We start from the raw sequence: 23,583 nt of genomic DNA on the forward strand, positions 1-23,583 counted from the left end.
TAAAAGGACATGGATTGAGATTCCAGGGGGAAAAGTATAGGGGAAATATGAGGTGGAATTTCTTCACTCAGAGGGTGGTGGGAGTGTGGAATGAGCTTCCGGCCAAAGTGGTCGACGCGGGCTCGATTTTAATATTTAAGGAAAAGGTTGGGTAGGTATATGGATGAGAGGGGTATGGAAGGTTATGGGGTGGGTGTGAGTCTTATGGACTAGGTGGGAGAATGTATTCAGCATGGGCTAGAAGGGCTGAACTGTCCTGTTTCTTTGCTGTAAATGTTATGTGGTTATATAATTCAGAAATAAAATAGAATGCTGCAAATACAGGTCAGCATGTATTGAGAGAGAAAAAGAATGGGTGACTTACTTCAAAACGGGCCACTTCTGATAGATATCTGAACTTAATGGATTAAATATTAAATTTTGAGCACTGCATTATTATTGACCAGAAGATGAGATGCCGTTCCTCAAAGCTCACATTGGTCTTTGTTGAAAGAGCCAGAAGCAGAGAGCTCAGGTCATTCATAACCTTTCTGAGATAGTCCCCAAAGCATTTGTGTCATGAGGAGCAATTTTGGTTTTCCCCCAATGCAATTAATTTGATCTCTCTACCTCCCAGCCCCATCTCTGCAACCTAAAATGTGCTTGTTTTCTCACTTTACTAGTTCTGGAGGATAGCTGTTGACCTGAATCATTAGCCCTCTTTCTAATTCCACATTAAAAATATTAATTTAGGGATACGACATGGTAACAAGCCCTTCCAGCCCAAGAGCCCTGTGCTGTCCAAATACTCCCATGTAACCAATTAACCTACTGACTTCGTACATCTTTGGAATGTGGGAGGAAACTGGAGTCCTGCAGGAAGCTCACACAGACATGGGGAGAACGAACAAACTCCTTAGAGACAGCACTGGTTTCGAACCTGGGTCACTGGTGCAGTACTAGTGCTGTGCTAACCACTACTCTAACCACATCACTGTTATCTTTCCTGCTGAGTAACATTTTCTGATTTTATTTCAACAATTTGAAGCCAATTGCAGATTTAGAAATTAGGATTTAATTATTTTTAAATTTAGATATACAGCACGATTATAGGCCCACAAGTCTGTGCCGCCCAATTTACATCCCATAAACCTACACCCCGGTACATTTTGAACGGTGGGAGAAAACCAGAGCCCCTGGAAAAAACCCATGCAGGCACAGGGAGAATGTATAGACTCCTTATGGACAGTGAGGGATTCGGACCCCGGTCTGGTCTTAATTGCTGGTGCTGTAAAGACATTGCGCTAACCGTGAAATTTCAGTTCCTAATATCAATTGAGACTAACAACGGTCTCAGTGTGGATTTTCCTGCGATTTCTTCCAAATTTTTTCCATTTGGATGTCCTTCATTCTTCTCTGTTTACTGATTGTAATCAGTTAACCTTCCTGGTGCTATTTGTTTCCTGACATTTTATTCCCTCATTTAAAGGTAGATTTGCATTTATGTGGTATACTGTGACAGAATATATAATTATGTTTTTGGGAGATAAATTAGGAAGGGTTTGTTGGAGTAGGTCACATACAAACACTTTAAAACAGATCTTATTTGAAATACTGGAGCTCTGCTAATGCTGGACATATTGGCCCACAGCCTTTGCAAGAGCTTTGGCGAGTGCCCAAGAGACTTCTCTAATAGATTGTTGTTTACAAAAAGGCAACAGATGAAAGAGCTTGTTGGAGCCACAGACAGTCTGAAGGGGAACTTGTTGTTCCAAGAGGGTCATGTGGTTTTGCAAGCAGAGAGAGTCAAACAAGCTTCTGTCGGAGAGAGAGAGACATACACACAGAGATCACTTCTACGGTGTTACAGCCAGCAACAGCAACTGGGACTGGAACAGGACAAGCTGGCAAGCTTGTGGAATACCCCATTTGGAAGATGAGTTGTGAGTTCTTATTTTAGCCTGGTCAAAGCCCTTGTGGTTAATGCAGGAGGAGAGGACTGGCTGTGTAATGTTTCACTTGGAAGAGAAACAAAAAGGAACTCAGTGGTGACCTGAAAGAAAGAGGATATCATCTGGAGAACCACGAGGGCAAGTTTTGTCAGCAAGACATTGAAGTGGCTGATTAAAAAGGAATCAGTTGTGGGTGTCCTGGAACAACAAATCTCTCTCTGAAAACCAACAAGAACCTTCCTGAGTGGTAACCATTTACCTTTCAAGCACCAAAGCCTGGTGAACTTTATAAATGTTCAATTCTGTGCACAGTATAAGAATTGCTTGCAACCAGTGAACTTGGAGGAATGAGAAGTGAGATTGGACTGTGAACCAAAGAACTTTTCTGAACTTTTACATACATGTGCGCTTAGAATTAGAAGGGAGTTAGATTAGTTAAGTCAATAGTGATAAGTTAAAATGTGATTCTGTTTTCATGATTAAAGATAATTAAAAGTAACTTTTATTTAAGTAACCATTTGTCTGGGTGAATATCTATTGCTGCCGGGTTTTGGGGTCCTCTGGGCTCGTAACAATACCAAAGCACTTAACCGACAAATACTTCATTAGTTGCAATCTCATCACTTTATGAAGGCCTTTTCAAAATGTAGGTGTTTCTGCTTCTTGGGAGAGTCCGTGGTAGACTGACTAATTTGTATTGCCAGTCCATTGTTTGAAGATTTTGTCTTTATGACAGGTATGATCAAAATATATAGTACTTGGTTGGTATTGAAGACATTTGGGATGTCCCAAAAGGATTCTAAAATCGGCTGTTAATATTTTCTTTGTCCATCTCTTTTTAATTTTGTTTCTCACAATCTATGGTTTCATTTTGGTTTATATTTCTTGCTTTTTCGTGGAAAATGTTTTTCATTTTATATCTAACCACTTTGAATTTTCCACCTTGCCAATATTTTTTTTTTACCTTCCACTTTTACTATCTTACCTCCCAAAAATGAGCTGCTTCCTTTATCTGACTTCTGAATCTGTGGCACTGTGTGATGATCAATTCATATTTTTAGATTTTTATAAGCTATATCTCAAATAATGAATTCTATATTTGGTGGTTCTTGCATTATTTCTTTTAACTTCCTATTTTATTATGAACATATGTGAATTGGTGTATTAACGATTAAACCTCTTAATTGTAATATTTCAGGCTCTTTTTAAAATCCCATTATTATCACTCGATGAATTTTATGCCAAATTTATTTTCTCTTGTTCTGGTTTTATTTTTATTATGATTTAAAAAAAAATTCTGGTAGTTGCTCCACCTGGTATTGTTCAAAGGTTTATATGATATAACTAGAACTTGATTGTACTTGTAATTTGGCAAAAAAAAAGCAGTAAGAGAGCTTGAAATGATTCCACTATCATATATTCCACATATCAATGCTTTGATTTTGGTTTTTACCGGCTTTGTTGCATTGGCAAAGGATTTGGCTTCTACCGTTAGCAATAGGCAATTGTGCTGTCTCATAGAGTAATGGGAGAAATGCTAATGTCCTATCCATATGTTGAATTCGTTATTCAAATTTATTGCTATTATAAACATGACAATACAGGAGGCTACTCAGTTCATCAGTTCCCATTATATCCATTCTTTTTTCTTATTTCCTTGTGCCTCTGCAAATTATTTTTTCTCAACCCTTTCAACTCTCCTTTGAATCTCTTTGCTGTTGACCTACACTAAAGGGGTAACTTCTAGGAGGCAATTAACCTATCAAAACCCTTTGTTTTGGGAACTGCTGCCATTGTGATTGAAATAGTCTTCCTTTTGAACTGAAAATTCCTTGAACTGAAGAAAATTTTGTTGCACTTAACAGCAAGTAAGAATCTGTACCTTTTTGTTGTTAGCTCATTATAATATAAATATTTTAAAATTTTTGCTGCCTTTCTTGCACTTGTCACAAACTAACAGTGACACGGTGGGCATTTGTCAGCAGTATGCTTATTGGCCACATGACATCAGATGGGGTTACATCTTTATCCAAAATGGTGGACTTGAGGATACAGGGTGAGGAAACTTGGGGGAAAAATGGATCTTACCTCAGTAGAAGTGAAATTTCTGTGTTATGGATGGAATTTCCTAGGAGTTCATTATAATCAAGATTTCTCCTTTAAAGTTGTAGTGCAAAACAGACGTAATTTATATGTTGTTATATTCTAATGTTCAAAATAATATCAGGTATAAAATTTTCTTCTGTGAGGAAAATTTGTCATTTTTAAAAATCTTCTGTCAGTTTTTAATCTCATAGTTTCAGAATTTTAGTTGCTTTAATTTTAGATGAGTGGCTTTTTTTTGTTCCTGATACCCCTCCATAAATCTTCGTCCGCGAAGCCAAGCCAAAGAATTTGTACTTTTGCTCTTTTGAACCTGATATTCTTTTCAGCAAATGTAGTGACAGTGGATCCAGCTCAGTGAGCAGGTGGAATCAAAATATACCTGTATAATGTACTGAATGTCTCTTCTTACTGACATTTTTAATGCTGTTTTGATGCATTTGAGCCTGACCAGTCGAGCAAGATAATGTATATAAAATGAAAACTACCTAGCAATTATATAGATTGGTATCAACATTTTCTAATACAGTATTTGGTGCGTGGCATACATGGAACAGTTGTACATATTAAAGTACACTTGTCGGATAATTCGATATGTTCCCACAGATTGAGGTCTCTTGATAAGAAACATGGAATGTGGTGTAAGCAGTTAAAAATGTCTGCAAATTTGTGTAATTTTCATCGCAGATTTTTAGCCTTTTGCTGCATTTTGTGTTGAAACATCTTTTTTTTCAATTTTTTATTTTTCACACCATAAATCACATTAACCATGATACACACTTTTTCCTTTTCACACATATACAGTGCCATTTTCTCCCCCCCCCCCTCCCATCCCACCCTCCCTACCTCCCATCCCACCCTCCCTACCTCCCCCCTCCCGTCCATTTAAAGTACAAAATCTAGGATACATTAAACCAGTCAATGTTGTCATTCCATAAAAATACACAAGAAATTCCACTGAGTCCATTCTTTTCATTTCCTTTTCCTTCCGTTAACTTAGGTAGTGATTGTCCCCGGTAGGTTTTCGCTATTGTGGTGTTGAAACATCTTTGATGTGATTTTAATTCACCTGTAGTTGTTGTAATTAACTTTGTTGGATGAGTGATATGTAAAGCAAAGACTGACATTGCACATTGCTTCCTGTAACTTGCTAGATCCCAAAAAATATTTAGAAATTTTCAAATGATGTGAAGCATTAAAGCCATTTATGAACATGTCCCTTCGGATAGTTTGAATTGTGCGAAATAAACAATTACTAAATTACACTTTGAATGTACTTTATTGTTCATGCATTCATGAGTTGTGAAATTAAAACACATTTTTAATAACTCATCCATTTAGTTTTTGATTTCCTTCATCAAATATTAACTCTTTAGTCTCAATCCCTAATATTGTTGCAAAACTTAATAATAATGTTCTGTTTAAAAGTAATTTTTCAGAGGTCCTTTTAATTTTTTTGGTGATTTTTCAACATGTGCTTTCTGAAGATCCATCCTTAATTTTCATTTTTAGATATTCCATGTGAACAGTTTATTCTTTTGGATCTTCTGTGAACCTGAAGTACTCTCTCCTTTCCATTAAACTCTGTTACTTTGCATTGTGATCACATTCATGTGTTCCACTTCCCAAGATGAACATCATCTAAGGCTGAAATTGTAACACAAGACTGAGCAAAGGAGGTGGGGTTATTTGATCAAGTTACATTGAGGGGCTGTTTATTCAAACGAACTTAAAGGGAACTACAGCACTATTTAGCACAATAGCTTGAGCTTTTTCAGTATCATGGTCAATATTTCTCCTGGAACTTAAACTTCCAAAGTATAAACTAAGTTTGTAGACAAACCCACTGGGTTTGATCTGGAAGGAATTTGTATTGTTTCTTCATTTGCTGATTTGATCACATTTTCATTTTTCTTCATTTATTAGCAAATACTGAAAAACAAGTATTCATTTATATTACAGCTTGCACAATTGCAAGGTGTCCTGAAGTGCCTTATTGTCTATCAAACACCTTTTGAAGTGTATCTTTTATAATAATATAGAATACATAGCAGAAAATATATTCACAGAATGATAAACTGATAATCACATTGCTCTGAGAAACAGTAACCCTGCAACTCGTTCCAGGTCTGTCAGTTTAAAAAAAATGCTCCTGATGTACCCGGATATTATGTAATTAAATATATTTTATCCATTCATACATTTTTCTTTCTCATTCTAGTCATAATGGACAAATACCAGGAACAGCCTCATCTGCTGGATCCACACTTGGGTAAGATCACTTAAATTTGAAGTTAATGCATTTTTTCTAACGTGTAGCCAGGAATAATATTGTGCACGTATAAGTTGAGTTAAACAAGAATGTCTGCAGATGCTGCGATCAAGTGCAATACACAAACACACTGGAGAAACTCAGCAGGATCCATAGAAAGTAAAGGGTAATCAACATTTCAGACCTGGGCTCTTTGTCAAGGTACTTTGCTTTCTTTCAGATGCTATACCTTGACAAAGGGCCCAGGCTTGAAATGTTGGTTACCCTTTACTTCCTAATGATGTTGCGTGACTTGCTGAGTTTCTCCTGCATGTTAGCACATTGCATTGTACATGTGTAACATTTTATATATGTATTTACTTACCAGCATGAAGCAGACAATTCAAAGATTGAGCTAAATTTACATTGCTGTAAATTGTGATGGTTTGTGCCAGATTTTTACATGTTTCTGTGAGGGAAGAACAAATTCTCCCACTTTCCATTCTGGTTAGTTTAACACTCATTTTAAATGTTGCTGTCATCTAACATGTATAGAATATTTAATGTTTCTGGGTATGGTATCAATCAGTATTTTGCACACAAGCTGTCTACTTGGATAAAATGTAGCTTCTGTTTCATCGTCAATGACCTGACGCAGTAAAATGAGACAAGTAGCTTGCTGATAACAAATCATAAGGTTTTCTCATATTTATTGCAACCAGTGATAATGGGTCATACTGATCAATTTAGAGTAAGCAATTTTGGGGGGGGGGGGGTGGGGGGTATCAAAGTTCAATCTTCACATTTATTGTTGGAGTACATATGTGACATCACATACAACCCTGAGATTCATTTTTGCTGCGTGCTGGGCAGAATTTTAATCTCCCTTGTTCAGTCTTGCAATATTGGGATATGTAAGTGATGCACTGAACAGTGGGGTTAATTTTGTATGTTGGCCACTAAATAGAAGCAGAATATTAAATTTCATGTTATATCGGAGAATCACTTCAGGTTTAAGTTACTTTCATTATTAGTTGAAGTTAACTATTTGATTTTACCTGAAATGACTAAATTTGAGACTTTTCTTATGAAGGTACCAGAGAAGGGTTATATTTCATCTAGGTATCAAATATTACAGGATGGTATGGATAAAAGGTTAGGATAGATCTAAAAGCAAATGAGAAGCGGATACTGGTTTTATTTTTTCTGAAGAGGATTGGTTAGATATCTGTTATGATAGTGTAATTAGATTGATAAATGCACATTATGCAATGATTAACTATAATTTTTTACATCAATTATATTTAACACCTGAAAAATTAAAAAAGTATGGTTTTCATGAATCAGATTTGTGTTTTAGATGTGATAATATGGTTGGAACTTATCGGACTTGTCAGCCACAAACGAGCCTGCAGCTGACGTGGACTTTTTACCCCCTCCATAAATCTTCGTCCGCGAAGCCAAGCCAAAGAAGACATATACCCAGAAACATTAAATATTCTATACATGTTAGATGACAGCAACATTTAAAATGAGTGTTAAACTAACCAGAATGGAAAGTGGGAGAATTTGTTCTTCCCTCACAGAAACATGTAAAAATCTGGCACAAACCATCACAATTTACAGCAATGTAAATTTAGCTCAATCTTTGAATTGTCTGCTTCATGCTGGTAAGTAAACACATATATAAAATGTTACACATGTACAATGCAATGTGCTAACATGCAGGAGAAACTCAGCAAGTCACGCAACATCATTAGGAAGTAAAGGGTAACCAACATTTCAAGCCTGGGCCCTTTGTCAAGGTATAGCATCTAAAAGAAAGCAAAGTACCTTGACAAAGAGCCCAGGTCTGAAATGTTGATTACCCTTTACTTTCCATGGATCCTGCTGAGTTTCTCCAGTGTGTTTGTGTATTGCACTTGATCGCAGCATCTGCAGACATTCTTCTTTTTGGAAGAAAATTCAATCGTTTTTAGAATACCTGTATAAGATTAAAATACTTTTAGATCTGACAGTATTTTTATTGGGTAGTTTGCAACCTCTGAAAGCCTTGGGATTAGATAAGTTTCAGCTTGCTTTTGTATATTTAGCTTTATTTGTAGCGAAAAAATGTATTGCTAGTATGTGGAAAGCTACGAATATGATTGATATTAATAGATGGCATAATGAGATGAGATATTGTTTAATGATGGAAAAAATTACATATGTTTCGTGTGATAATTATAATTTTTTTATTAATAAGTGGTTGTTATATTCAGAATATTTACATTTCAATTTACATTGATTAGATCTTAATATGTATATTTAATTTTTCTTTAATATATTTTCTTTTTTCTTTCTTTATGGCTCTCCTTAGGCCAGTTGGCTGAGGGGGGTTCTTTTTTTTTCTATATATAAAAAATAACGTTCATGTTTATGGTTAATTGTTGTATATGTCATATATTATTTGTTTTTTGAAAGAATAAATAAAGTTTAAAAAAAAACTATTTCAAGAAATGTATTTTTCTCCAAATCAATTGATACTGTTTTTGGTTATTTCTCTTTGGCACCCAGGTAAATTATCATGTGAATAAAAGTATTCTAAAAGGACTTGCATGTTACTGCCTGAAACAATTTTGCATGTTTTCTCTAATATTTTCAGTTCTATAATTGTTCTAACAGTAATCCATCTGTTATCAGTGCTATCTTTCATTTTGTTATTTTATGTGCTAACTTGAAGACTTTTAAATTTTACAGGCAGAGGGATCACATCACCTCCTCCTCTCATTATGTACACCCCGCTGAGAACCTTGTGTGTCTAAAGGAGATCTCTCCATATCTATTTGCAAGCACTTTACCCTTTTCTGACAGCTCACTTTCTTTCCTGGATTTGTATAATCAGGAATGGAAATGTTGCATTCTGTCCTCTTCACTTGGTTAATAACGTGAATAGCTGAGGGCCTGTATCTGATCCATGACCCATACCTGTCAATCTGAAAATGCCAATTTATTTCTACTGTCTTTTATCTGGACGAACTAATGTGTCATTACTAATTGTGGTTGTGCTGTTACTGGAGAGAGAAGGGGGTGGAAGGCTTGAGGAAAGAAGACAGAGGGATGGGAAAGAGAGGGAGAAAGAGGAGTAGCTGATGGTTTCCTGATATTCAGTTTTCCTCATTTTTGGACTAATAATCTAATCTGAATGGGTAGTTTTAAATTTGAGAGAGTATTGGAAGATTATAGTTGGAGAATCTTCAGTGCTCTCAGCTTGATGAAGCCAGCTTTGCCTGAATTTTAGTTATTGCTTTGTATTTTTCCCTTGCAGATTATACACTGAAGTTGGTCATAATTTCATCATGTCCTGCTTATAAATTATTAGGCGGTTAACTGAACGTGGGCCATGATTCATAACTAATTCAAATATGCTTTAGTAACTCAAAGGTGGGAAATTATCCAAAACGCTCCAGAAAATAGTTTTATTTTTCATTTGCTTGTATAGGTTAAAATTACCCATTAAAACCTGATTGTCTTTTCTTTATTATCCTTTTGTAACCTTCATATTTGTTTGTTCAAACACTTCACATTTGCTTCAAGGGGACTGGTAATAAGAATCATAATTCATTTTATATTTTTTAAATGTTATCCATAAAATCTCTACTGTCTATAATAGCTCTTGGTTTATCCTCTGCAATTGGAGTGATTCACACAAATCACAAAGGGGATTTCTCCCTTCCTGCTACGATTTTCCCTGTTTTTCATGCAGAGAAATAAAAGGGGCATCTTGTAAAATGGTATAATCAGTTCCCAGTCTTTTCTGTCTTGGGGCTATCCTTTGGTAATGGCATATTCTTCAGAATGGATTTGAAGCTGAAATTCTTTCAGTTTGTGATTTGTGAAGAAAGAACCTTTTAATTGGATCACACCTGCATTAATGTGGCTTGTGCTCTTTAAAAAATCCTTAATTTATTACTTTACATCTTTTAGTTGCACTTCACTTCCATAATTTCTAACTAAAATTTGCTCTTTTCCCCGGTGTTTGTCACACAAAAGCTTTAGCAGGAACTTATTTTTATCAATAGAGGATTGATTAGAAACTTTATGATGGATTTCTCTTAATGATTTTACTTTTTCTCTCTGCTTTTAGAATGGATGTTGAATATGCTCCTGGACATTGTGCGCAATGAACAGTCTCCTTCATCTCTTGTTCATCTTGCATTCAAATTTCTTTATCTCATCTCAAAGGTATGCTGTGAAAAATATGCATGAAGGCATATCAAGGAATCTCATTGTTTAAGATGAAAATATTGCACTGATGGTGAGAATTTAACAATTCAGTCTATAAAAGGGAAAAAGGACCTTTCTTTGTCTTTGCTCATTATCTTAATAATGAGTATCATAAATTATTAAAAAAAAAATTCCTGGTAGTTGCTCCACCTGGTATTATTATTTAAAGGTCTATGTGATATAACTATAACAAGATTAGCGTATACAGAGCCGTTGCCATACCCACACTCCTGTCCGGCTCCGAATCATGGGTCCTTTACCGGCATCACCTACGGCTCCTAGAACGCTTCCACCAGCGTTGTCTCCGCTCCATCCTCAACATTCATTGGAGCGACTTCATCTCCAACATCGAAGTACTCGAAATGGCAGAGGCCGACAGCATCGAATCCACGCTGCTGAAGATCCAACTGCGCTGGGTAGGTCACATCTCCAGAATGGAGGACCATCGCCTTCCCAAGATCGTGTTATATGGCGAGCTCTCCACTGGCCACCGAGACAGAGATGCACCAAAGAAGAGGTACAAGGACTGCCTAAAGAAAGCTCTTGGTGCCTGCCACATTGACCACCGCCAGTGGGCTGATCTCGCCTCAAACCGTGCATCTTGGCGCCTCACAATTCGGCGGGCAGCAACCTCCTTTGAAGAAGACCGCAGAGCCCACCTCACTATCAAAAGACAAAGGAGGAAAAACCCAACACCCAACCCACCAATTTTCCCTTGCAACGGCTGCAACCATGTCTGCCTGTCCCGCATCGGACTTGTCAGCCACAAACGAGCCTGCAGCTGACGTGGACATTACCCCTCCATAAATCTTCGTCCGCGAAGCCAAGCCAAGGAAAGAAGATTGTACTTGTAATTTGGCAACAAAAAAAAAATCAGTAAGAGAGCTTGAAATGATTCCACTATCATATATTCCACATATCAGTGCTTTGATTTTGATTTTTTACAGGCTTTGTTGCATTGGCAAAGGATTTACTTTCTACCGTTAGCAATAGGCAATTGTGCTGTCTCATAGGGTAATGGGAGAAATGACATAACCAGCTGCTAATGTCCTATCCATATATTGAATTCATAATTCATATTTATTGCTATTATAAACATGACAGTACAGGAGGCTACTCAGTTCGTCAGTTCCCATTATTCCCATCCCTTTTTTCTTATTTCCTTGTGCCTTTGCAAATTATTTTTTCTCATGTTAGCAAAATGGTAACTGAAACCTAAATTATTGGCTAAGTTATTTCAAATGATATCAGCTGAAATTCATTTAAATAAATTGACAGTTGCATTTAATGAGCCTTTTTCCATTGGCATTTCTGCCACCTGTCATGAGTAGAGATGTGCAAGAGCCTGAAGTTACATGAAAAAGAATGCTACCATGAAAAGCTTAATTTTCAAAATAAACTTTAGACATTCCTTGTAGAAATGTATCGAACAAACATTTCAAATTTATGTATTTATTGATTGTTGGTGCTGCCTACTCCAAGTTTAAACACACTTGTCAGCTTAGTTTTGGTTGCATCACATGATCTTGTACTCCTATAAAATATGGTGCATGTTACGGAAGCAAAAATATATTGGCCTTTGTTTTTATGGTTTTAACTAAAGTAGGTATTTTGCTTGGTATTTATTTTAATATATCAACAAGCTGATTTATTTGTTTGACTGCAAAACAGTTATTTGACATATTTTGTTCTGTGCCATCGTAGGTGCGTGGGTATAAATATTTTTTGAGATTGTTCCCTCATGAAGTGGTTGATTTACAGCCTGTATTGAATTTACTCATCCAACAAGATCCAAAAGATTGTCAAGTAAGTACACACCTTTATGTTATTCGTCAAAGAAAACACTTAGGAAAAGGGATGAAATTAATTTTAAAAAACTGTATTTTTAAGATTTGGAAGGGGAAAAAAAGGTAATTGAAATTACTGAGCTTCTATGTTTATATTTTGTGGAAATAAGCAATTACTAACAGGTCTACACTTGCTTTACGAAACTAGAGCATTCTCTTGAAACCTTTCGTAAGCCGAAATGGCGTAAACCGAAAACCCAGTCATTACTATTCAAGGCTATTTTCGTAAAAACGAAAACCCATTCAAATTTCTTTCGGATAGCAAGCACAGGCTTCTTCGTAAAAGTAAATTTGCGTAAATCGAGTATTCGTAAAGCGGGGTATACCTGTATTTTGCTAACTCTGGGTAATTAGAAAGAACCTTGGCCCTTGAGAAGAAAACTTCTTTGATTTCTATTTATCTGTAGTTGATGAGGAAGGGAGATAAGCAAAGCAGCAAAATGGTTACGGTTGCTCGGTCAGGTCAGTGAAAGAATGGGAGCAGCAGGAGTGCAGAGGCTGAGAACTTCTGCATCCAGTAATGAAAAATTGAAGTCAAGTAAAGCATGTATGGAAGAGTACACCATATTCTTTAATGTTATTTTGTGAAGATTAGCTAAATTAAGGCAAATAGCGCCTTTGGAAGACTACACAAAAGAGTCTGGAAAAACAACCAACTGAAAAACCTCACAAAGATAAGCGTATACAGAGCCGTTGTCATACCCACACTCCTGTTCGGCTCCGAATCATGGGTCCTCTACCGGCACCACCTACGGCTCCTAGAACGCTTCCACCAGCGTTGTCTCCGCTCCATCCTCAACATCCATTGGAGCGCTCACACCCCTAACGTCGAGGTACTCGAGATGGCAGAGGTCGACAGCATCGAGTCCACGCTGCTGAAGATCCAGCTGCGCTGGATGGGTCACGTCTCCAGAATGGAGGACCATCGCCTTCCCAAGATCGTATTATATGGCGAGCTCTCCACTGGCCACCGTGACAGGTGCACCAAAGAAAAGGTACAAGGACTGCCTAAAGAAATCTCTTGGTGCCTGCCACATTGACCACCGCCAGTGGGCTGATAACGCCTCAAACCGTGCATCTTGGCACCTCACAGTTTGGCGGGCAGCAGCCTCCTTTGAAGAAGACCGCAGAGCCCACCTCACTGACAAAAGGCAAAGGAGGAAAAACCCAACACCCAACCCCAACCAACCAATTTTCCCTTGCAACCGCTGCAATCGTGTCTGCCTGTCCCGCATCGGACTGGTCAGCCACAAACGAGCCTGCAGCTGACGTGGACTTTTTACCCCCTCCATAAATCTTCGTCCGCGAAGCCAAGCCAAAGAAGAAGAAAGAAAAGAAAGAGCTAAATTAATTGAATGAAGTGAAACAATATTGATTGTTCCACAACATTCAACTGATTCAAATTTTGGTCTGCATTCAGAGGCAAGCATTGACGAAATATATGCTAAAGGTACATATTGTTTCAAGATTCCTTTCTTGTCATCTAATAGTACAGAACGTATAATATTACACTAAATTCCCTTTTGCTTGCCATAAGGCAGATAAAGAGTTGCCATAAGTGTTGCCTGGTGCCCTTTAGATAAGGGAGAAAGAGTAACAAAAGAGAGTCCCTTCAGAGTCACTGAGTGTTCGTGGATTTGCCTCCAGCGCCTCCTGCAGCCTCTGCAGCTGCACAGATTCTTCTTCGAACAATCAGCAGCCCTAGCTCCAGATCCAAGCCTCCGGCACGATAAGGAAGCCTTCGGTGCCTGAGGCTCTTCAGGAGCACCTCTTTGCCCAGCTCTGGTTCTCATGAACCAGTCTCCCGTAGCCCGTGCGGGTACCCCGACTCAAGAAGCCCGCAGCCCGTGCAGGTCTGCTGCCACGGTCATCTTCTTGTAGAGTCGTCTGTCTCCTCTGCTTCTTCTCAATGGTTGGGGTGGGGGGGGGGGGGGTGGGGGTGGGAAGGACAGGGATGGGGATGGGGATGTTCTCCCCGTTTTGGTGCCCTGTACAGGTCTGTTGCTCTCTGGAGTCTGCAGTCACTTGTGGCCACTGCTGAGTACAGGCGCTGCCATCCCACAGTTGCAGGATTTTCATTTAAATTTACTCATCGGCTTATCTTAGCAGGTCATTTAACACCTGTACAGAGCCTTCAGCATTAGGACCAGGTGGTTGAACCCTACAGAGCAACCCTTTGTCTCTGCTCTCCCAGGTCTGCACCAGTGGCAGTGCTAACATTGCAGCAGTTTCAAAGTCTCGTTTTTCATTAATCATCCCTATGCTGCATGTTCTTTTATTGAAAAAGGATCTATCACGAAGATTGTGTCATCCAACTTCAAATGAATGTTCCCAGTCCACATTTTTACATATTTTTTAAATACTAAGGAAATCAAGTGTACGGAGTTAGTTGAGGAAAGTGGTGTAAGATCAGTGTCAGATGGCATCAGAAGGCTTCAGGCTTAGCTCTGGCTTCTGCAGTATCTGGCTTGCAGCATTGCAGAAGTCCACCCAGGGAGTCACTCTGAGGTAGCCCAATCCACTATGATCTTTCATGTTGTCCGTGCCCATTCTTTGTTTTGGGGAAAGTGTTTTTGATTGGTTATCTTGGAAGTGAGAGGTCTTGTGGCAAGTTGTATGAAATCTACAGGGAGCAATCAACTGTTGGGTTAACTAATTGAAATTTATTCCAGTTGAATGTTTGTTTCATTTTATAAAACTGATGAGCTGCAATTTCTTGGTGTAGCTTTCAATTTAAAGTATTGATTTGATTGCAAAACACTGGAAAATAATCTCGTGCAATCTTATTAGGAAAATCCACCAATACCTCCTCTTCCTCAGAAGGTTAAGGAAATTTGGCATATTCCCTGCATCCTTTACCAATTTTTACAAATGCCTCAAAGAAAGTATCATGTCCAGATGCACCAGAACGTGGTGTGGGAATTGCCCTGCCCAAGACTGCAATAAATTCCTGAGAGTTGGGAAAGCAGCTCAGGCCATCATGCAAGCCAAACCCCCCACCCATGATGCTGGTTACACTTCCTCCTGCCTCAGAAAACCTGTCAGTTTAATAGGATTCGTCCCACCTAGGTCATATTCTGTTCACCTCTCTTATTATGCAGAAGATCCATGAGCTTGAAAATGTGCACCACCAGATTCAAGGACAGCTTCTTTCTTCTCCATTCAGACTCCCCAGTGAACAAAAGATGATTTCTTGTTTTCAGAAAGTTATCTCAATGCAGACCTTGCACTGTTTTAACTGCACTTTTCTCTGTAAGATTCTGTAGCATTATATTTAGCATTTTTGCTTTATTTTTGCACTATCTCCTGTACTTAATTAAATATGAGTTGAGCTTTCCTGGATGACATTCAACATCCTGTCATTGACAAGGCCAAGTCCTTTTGGTTATGTGCCGATTTTTAAAAAAATTCTGTGACCATCCCAATTTTTGTACCATCCCTTTTAATGCATTTCCATTTGTCTAGGTCTGGCTGCCTGCCCATCCGAGCTCCCGACGCCCTGACCATGGACCCTCGCCTCGGCCGCCCACCCGACCAATCTCCCGGTGCCCTATATGCGGGCTTACTACCCAGTCCAGGCTTCTGGCCTAGCTAAGCTCCTGACCGCGGACTTACCACTAGGTCCTGGCTGGCCGCCCATCATAACTATTTGATTATTACATGGTGCATTCCGTGGTCAAAAGTGGAATGTGTCTAATAGTCAACTGTCTAAATGTTACCCTAAAAATGGGTCCACAAAAGTATATATTACAAGAGTATATATAGTATGTGTAGTAGCTTCTAACAGTTTCTTCATGTCGTTATTTTCTAAATTGCTAATATTCTTTTCAAATTGCACATTGGCATTGATGGCGATGTCATGCTTTTCATAATGTCCCTTTTGTCAAAAGTCGTGTCTTTTTTAAAACACTGAGAAGTGTTCTTACTGGTGGTGTTTTATCCGTTGTTATGTCCATGTCCATTGTTGCTTTAATTGGAAAAAATTCCACTTGCAAGTAAGGATTTTTTTTTAAACATTGACTTTAGCACATAATCCTTTGAAAATATGCATGACAGAAATCAGTCATGATTTTGTGATTATTTTCCACCTTGTTATTGTGAATTCCAGTGGCAAAGAAGTGGGTGCAGCTTAGAAGCTTTCCATTAGGAAGTATCTATGGTACAGGAATGAACAGCCATCTATCAGCAATCTGCAAATACTGGAAATCCAACATAGGTCATTTAAAAAAAAACTTGTTGTCCTTGTGCAATGTTCAGGAGGCTTTGGTCATTTTCCATTCCTGAATTAAAATAGCCTCGGGCCACCTAGATGGTATTCAAGTTTTCCAAGGCTATATGTCATTTAGATTTTTTTTGTGAAGTATAACTACATTTTTATTCATTTCAGACGTGGGAGACTCGTTACATCCTTTTATTGTGGTTGTCCATGACCTGTTTACTTCCATTTGATATGGCACGACTTGATGGTAGTAACTCCACACCAGAAGGACAATCTAGGACACCCATTATGGATCAGATTTTGAATGTAGCAAAGGTAAATGCTGGACCTATTGATTTAAATTGATGCAAATTCTTCATTAAGACCACAATAATAAGCTGAAGATTGGATATAAAAATTGCAGATGCAAGAAATCTGAAATCAAAGTAGAAAATGCCAAAAATCCTCAAAAGTTCATACTGCATCTGTGGAAAGAGAAATGGTTAACATTTCAGAAAATCTTTCTTCAGAGCTTGGCAAACATACTGAAATTATGTACAATTATGTTAGGAATTTTGCAGGGGAAGATGGGAGACCACTTTTTCTTGAAAGACGAGGAAATAAGTAGAGTTGATCTTGGGATACAGAAATGACAACATATCATTAGACATATAAACATCAATGGACAGAGTTATATAAGATCTTATGGACCACTGAGATTCTGAAATTGAACCAATTGTATAGTCTACAAAGAGCAAATGCAATGACTAGCTTGTAATGATGGTATTGTTTGATTAGGACACCAGATTAATCTTTTCTTTGTTGAACAATGCCTTGTGGCCTTAAGTGTCCAGTTGAATACAAAAAAAAATGACCAACATCCTTCGGATTATTTTTTTGATCTGGTTCAAGAGAATATATGTAAAAGGCGGATGGGCCGTTTCATTCACTCTTTAGATTTGTTAGTAAAGAAATAAAAAGTGTTTGAAGATTACAAGTGCCCAATCTTTTCAGTATAGTTTGGGAAAAGTGGGGGAAAATTAGCTTAATATTGTGCAACAAATGCATTCTATCATGGATTAGTTTCCAATTATGCCAGCAATATCTTATTGTGGCTCTATGTAGATTAAAATTTTATTCATCTTGCCTTTGATTTAAAAATGCTGTGCTGAATGCTTTCAGTGAATGCTCAATGTTTTCTTTATTTTAGTCTTACTTGACAGTTAGTGACAAAGGAAGAGATGCTGCTGCTGTCCTTGTATCTAAGTAAGTTTTGCTCATTATGCAGATGTTCTTTCTGAATATGTGAACATTTTCATTTTGAATGTATGAATGGACAAAGTGATCATGGATTGGAACACCTTAAGTATTATAATAATTTGTACTGACCACTTTTATTTTGTAAAATTAATTGGATGGCAATGGAGAAGTACTCACCCCTTTGAACAACCACCATGTAAAATTTCAACTTGTAAGGTAACTCATGACCTTTTGAGAAAAGGTGTTGATCATTTGTCTTCCCATTATGTGCAATGGATTGAGGCTGTTTGAAATGTTTCCTGTTGCAGTAATAGAATGTGGCGTTTTCAGTAATGAGGCACTCTTCGAAAGATCTTTGGTATTTCATTTGCCACCAAGTTTTGAGGAGGCTAGAATTCATTTTTTTGTTCCCTTATGGACCTTCTGTGACACCCACAATAAAAGTGTATTTGAGATGACAGACTATTAACCCCTGGTGACTACTTTTCATAATGTTTTAACTTCTATATATATTTGGAAGATGTGGAGGAGTGGCTGTCCACAGCTACAATGGAAGGGTCTGTGAGTCACAATTAAGAAAATAAGAACACGAGGAATTGGCTGCTTGGTCCCTTATGCTTGTTTCACCATTCACAATGTAATAAATAGAAACACCGGATCCATCGAGCTGCCTTCATCATCCAGTGAGATCATGGCTGTGGATTCAGTTTCACTTCCCAGCCTGTTCCCTTAACTGTTAATTTCCCTATTATTCAAAAAGTTAACTGTGTCTTACCTTAACAAGGCAGCTGCTACTGCTTCATTGGGAAGACAATTCTAAAAATACACTCCTCTGAGAGAAACAGTTCCTTCTTATTTTGGATATTCAATGAGATCCTTCACCTACGGGCAACTTTCCTGCAGTTATTCCACGTTCCTTCAGTATTGTTAACCAATAAATTTGGCGATTAATAGTGATTCATACTCCATTGCCCTCTTGGGTAGTGAATTGCATTGGCTCTCCATTCTTCAGGTGACACAAATTCTCATCTTGTTCCTGAATGCTTGGGCTAGTGGGTGGCGGGGGTGGGGAGTGGGGGGGCATAGAGAATGAACCAATGCCAAACATGCAAAGAAATATGTGTTTCCATGAGATCATCTTTCAGTCTTCAAAACACAAAAGTTCAGGTCTATTTGATTTAATTTCTTTGCATCAAAATAAATCTGCTATCCCAGAAATGCACTGCAATATTTATATTAGTACTTTTATTTTAGTTTTGAATGGTGCACATCATTCCATGCCTTTTACTTCAATCTGATCATTGGTCTGACATGTGATAATTCATGGAAACCATAGTGTAAAACATGTAAATCAACTTTGTTCTAATTAAAAATGACCAGATGAAGTATTAATGTAAATTATGTGTGTGGGTGATGGCCTATTGATGCACTGGTAAAATGTGCCACATAGTGGTCGGGTTTAGTATTGCAGCTGTCATATTTTATCTCAACCTTGCAGTTCAGCCCCAGTGCAGGTTATAAACCAGTTGAACTTCCCAACACCATCTGATACCCTGTTATAAAGCAGCATTTGATGGTTCGCTTGATGGAACTTTCACTTATTGTAGTTGAACAGGAAAGTCTGCAGACGCTGTGATTGTTGTGCAGTACACAAAAATGCTGGAGAAACTCAGCAGGTCACGCAGCGTCTATAGAAAACCTGAACTCTTCGGCAAAGTATGAGCAAAAAGCAGGCAGGCACCTGAATAAAAAGGTGGGGTGTCGGGGAAGGAAGATGTCTGAATAAAAAGGAGGTAAACACCATGTCCCCTGTAAGGATTCTATTTTATTTGATCACTACCTCAGCTTCTGTTGCATCTACTCTCAGGACAAGGTCTTCCTTTCCAGAACATCTGAGTTGTCCTCCTCCTTCCAAAAATGTGGCTTCCCCTCTTGCCATCAACTCAACACTTAGCCACAACTCCATTTCCTGACCATCTGCCCTGGCTCCCTCCGCCCCTAGATTCAACATGGACAGGATTTGCCTTGCCCTCACCTACCACCCCAGCAGCCTCCGCATCCAACATATCTTCCACAATTTCCATCCCATATAACGCGATCCCACATCTTTCCCTCTCTGCTTTCTGCAAGGACTGCTCCCTCTGGGACTTCTTGATACTTATCCCATCCCATTAACAATCTCTTGGCATGTACCCCTGTGACTGCAATAAATGCTATATGCACCCACACCTTCTCCCTCACTACCGTTCAGGGCCTAATATAGTCCTTCCAAGTGAAGTAACACTTCATATGTGAATCTCCAGGGCTCATCTACTGCATGCGATGTTCCTGCTGTGGTCTCCTCTGGATGCAGACTTAGAGATTGTTTCGTTGAGCACCTTTGCTCTGTCTGTGTAATAATGGGGTCCTCCCAGTGGCCAACCATTTTAATTCCACACACCATTCACACACCGACATTCCTGTCCTTGGCCTCAAACTGAGGATACCTGAAACTGAAGGAACAACACCTAATGTTTCTATGGGTTTGCTCCACCAGAATGCCATTAACATCAACCTCCAATTTCCATTCGGCCCCTCCTCCACTGCTTTTTCCCATCCCTCTGCTTTCCTCCAGCTACCCACCCCATTTTCCCCTGCCCACCCACTCGTTGCATGTGCTCCTCCCCTGCCCCTTCTTCCCTCCTCTCCTCCTCCCAACCTTTTCATTCAGGCACCTGACTGTATTTTGCTAATAACTTGATGAAGGGCTCAGTAGTGAAATGTTGGTTATCTTTTGTTTCCTATAGATGCTGCGTGACCTGCTGAGTTTCTCCAGAACTTTTGTGTATTTCACCTTTGATTAGTAGTTCATTATTTTCCTCTTCATTCATTGGGCAAACTGGAATGTTCATTGGGCAAATCCTATAAGACCTGAAGCGAAATATATAAGTGGCATCACAGACACCCTTGAGATTCTTTTTCCTGTGAAGCCGGGCAGAATTTCTACTTATTAGTAAAGGTAAACTGTAGTCAAGTAAAATATATGTATACAAAAAAGAGATGTAAACAAACTGGCTGCAATGCAGTAAACAATAAATGCTCAGTCCTAAATAATGTGCAAAGTAAGGGGGATGATTGGGCATTTAAATTCTCCAAATTTATTCATCTTTCTTTTCTGATGGATTGCAAAGTACCGGTCGGTGTTACTGAGTTTATCATTGATGACATCATTGACATCGCAGTTCGGGCGATGCTACTACAGTGCCAGCAATCCAGGTCCGAATTCTCCTGCCTGTAAGGAATTTGTACGTTCTTCCCGTGACCTGCGTGGGTTTTCTCTGGGTGCTCCACATTCCACCCACATCCTAAAATGTTTGGGATTGGAAGATTAATTGGGTGTAATTGGCTGGCACAGATTTCATGGCCCTTCTATTTTTCTGTCATTAAAATGAAAAAAAAATCATTCTAATTTTTTTTAGCAGGTTGCTAAAAATAAAAGGATTTTTTTGGAATTTTATTTTCGAATACTGTTGATAAGCTCATTTCTTCATTTTAGTCCTTTGTTGTTATTTCATATTTTTGATTGATTATAACTTCCATGGAAAATAGTTGAGTTGCTCGATTATTTTGTGAAGGTGCTTGTACATAGCATCTTTTGATGTTAGTTGGTAATCACATGAGACAAGTTGGGCATCATAATGTATTTAAAAAAAAATGATGGAAGTGTTCAATATATTTACTTTGTTAGAAGAAGAATACTTCTCTAGCATAATGTGGTCGAGGCTTTTTTATTTCAGAAAGGCACAAGGCTACAATCAGCTATTTTTCTGTAATACAAATAATGATGTTTTACTGATCTCTGGATATCCCTCAGATGTACTTTAAAGGTGACTTGACTTGAGAAGCAATTGAAATTTATGATTGGCAGGTCTATATTTTGACAGCAGATGCATAAATATTATTATCAAAAACATGGTACAAAATCAGTAGAACATAACTGGGAGATTAATATGTTTCTGAGGCACAGTGATTTATTTATTTGTAGATGATTTGATGAGGTCTTATGCTGGAGTCTTCTATACATTGGTTGTTTTGGAAAAAGAAGTGAAAGAAGAACAGAGAGTGCTGGAGATGCTTACTGGTCCACAAAGATCTGGGAAGATAAGTTGATGTTTTGGGTGAAGTTCCTTTGTCAGAGCAGTCTTTTAAATTAGGACTGGATCATGGTAAACCACTGACACTTAGCACATATCTTCATCAGAGAATAAATGAACACTCAAATGCATGAGTTTGCCGATGTTCTGACCAATTTCATTTTGAACCAGTAGAACCTATTTCTATTGAACTTATTGAACTGGTGGAATCCTCAATCGGTTCAATAAGAATGAAATTGCTGGAGGAACACAGCAAGTCATGCAGTGCCCATAGGAGATCAATATATATAAAACCAACGTTTCAGAAGTTGCATGACCCGCTGAGTTCCTCCAACATTTGTGTTTTTACTACAATCACAGCATCTGCAGACTCTCATCTTTCACATTGGCAAGTGGCCTCTTCTACTGGTGAAATCAGCAGTGCTGGGATGAGTTAATGAATTTCAATGACCGAGTGAAGGAAAGCATGCCATTGTTTTTTACACCTCTCATGTAAAGATTTATGCACTATCCTGTAGTTTTAACTGGATGAAGAATTGAATGTTGTTATTTTACCTTTCAAATAATTGACACCATAGTAAATTGTTTCCTATCGCCTATGGGTCATTGTGGCCTTTTTGTATTGATATAAAAAAAGTTTCCACAGGTAAGAATAAAAGAGTTGCTGAAATTGCAAAATAGTTCCCATATCCAGGTACCTCACATAAGATGAACCATTGTATCATTTCAGTTGAATGGAAAACATAATCCCACACACGCTCTCTATATTTCTATGTAGGTTCTGCATGCATGAAGATGCATTGTATGTGTAGAGGGGAAGTTATTAGAATTCCAATTAATAACAATCTCTTCCTCCTTCCACTTCCAGACATAAAATAGATTAGGGCTTCATAAATGGTTGATGTATTGTAAAAATGCCATGGTGCATAATTAATGATTAAAAATATATAATTGTATGCAAGGTAATTTAAACTGGCAGTTCTATATTGTTATATTGCATATGCAGATCTTGATATGAATTGAGTGGCTTATTTCTAAATGAGTATTGTAGTTTGCAGATATCAAAAAATAATTCTTGTATCCAATATATAACCATTGAATGCTTAGATCATTACCATCTTGATCATGTGAAACAATTGATTCCTAAATGCATTTAATGCGCATAAGTATGTATTTTTATATTGATCTGAGAGTTCCAAGTTCTGTCCACTAAATCTCTATATGATTGAGAAGATACAACTGTGGTGATATGTAATTACACCACTAGGTCACCAGGGGTCATCCCGGTGACTTTGTATACAAAGCAGTCCAGAGCGACAGTCTAGCCTTCCAGGTTTGTCTTGCAGAGAGACAAGACCTCTTAGTTTATTAAAGCTGTCTTATACTCGCACTGCTGTTGTGGTTATTGTCAGTACAATTTAATAAACTAATAAGATAGCTACTAGGATGGAAGCTACTTCTGCTCCAACGCACATTCCTGACCACCTGGAGACTCTTCCTGAGGAATGGAATCCAGGGATGACTAGCACACACGTGCTTCCGAGGATAGAAACGGCGAGGAACTGCTGTACTGGAATCGTGGTGGAATGCAGAA

At 38.2% G+C, this 23,583-nt stretch overlaps 1 protein-coding gene across 3 annotated transcripts in view; it reads left to right on the forward strand.

Annotated features, from left to right (window-relative positions):
- Nucleotides 1-23,583, forward strand: part of tbcd (tubulin folding cofactor D) — a 249,163-nt gene that overhangs the window by 12,448 nt on the left and 213,132 nt on the right. The window contains exons 1-6 of one of the 3 annotated variants that reach the window (XM_069929536.1): nucleotides 3,948-3,987; nucleotides 6,256-6,306; nucleotides 10,412-10,509; nucleotides 12,256-12,357; nucleotides 16,786-16,932; nucleotides 17,807-17,862. In XM_069929536.1, coding sequence (XP_069785637.1) covers nucleotides 3,966-3,987; nucleotides 6,256-6,306; nucleotides 10,412-10,509; nucleotides 12,256-12,357; nucleotides 16,786-16,932; nucleotides 17,807-17,862 — 476 coding nt within the window. In that variant the 5' untranslated portion in view covers nucleotides 3,948-3,965. Of the gene's footprint in view, nucleotides 1-3,947; nucleotides 3,988-6,255; nucleotides 6,307-10,411; nucleotides 10,510-12,255; nucleotides 12,358-16,785; nucleotides 16,933-17,806; nucleotides 17,863-23,583 lie in introns of those variants that run through there. The other 2 variants (XM_069929533.1, XM_069929534.1) reach the window with 2 other exon arrangements.

The sequence above is a fragment of the Narcine bancroftii genome, chromosome 3, assembly GCF_036971445.1.
Source record: "Narcine bancroftii isolate sNarBan1 chromosome 3, sNarBan1.hap1, whole genome shotgun sequence".
NCBI lineage: Eukaryota > Metazoa > Chordata > Chondrichthyes > Torpediniformes > Narcinidae > Narcine > Narcine bancroftii.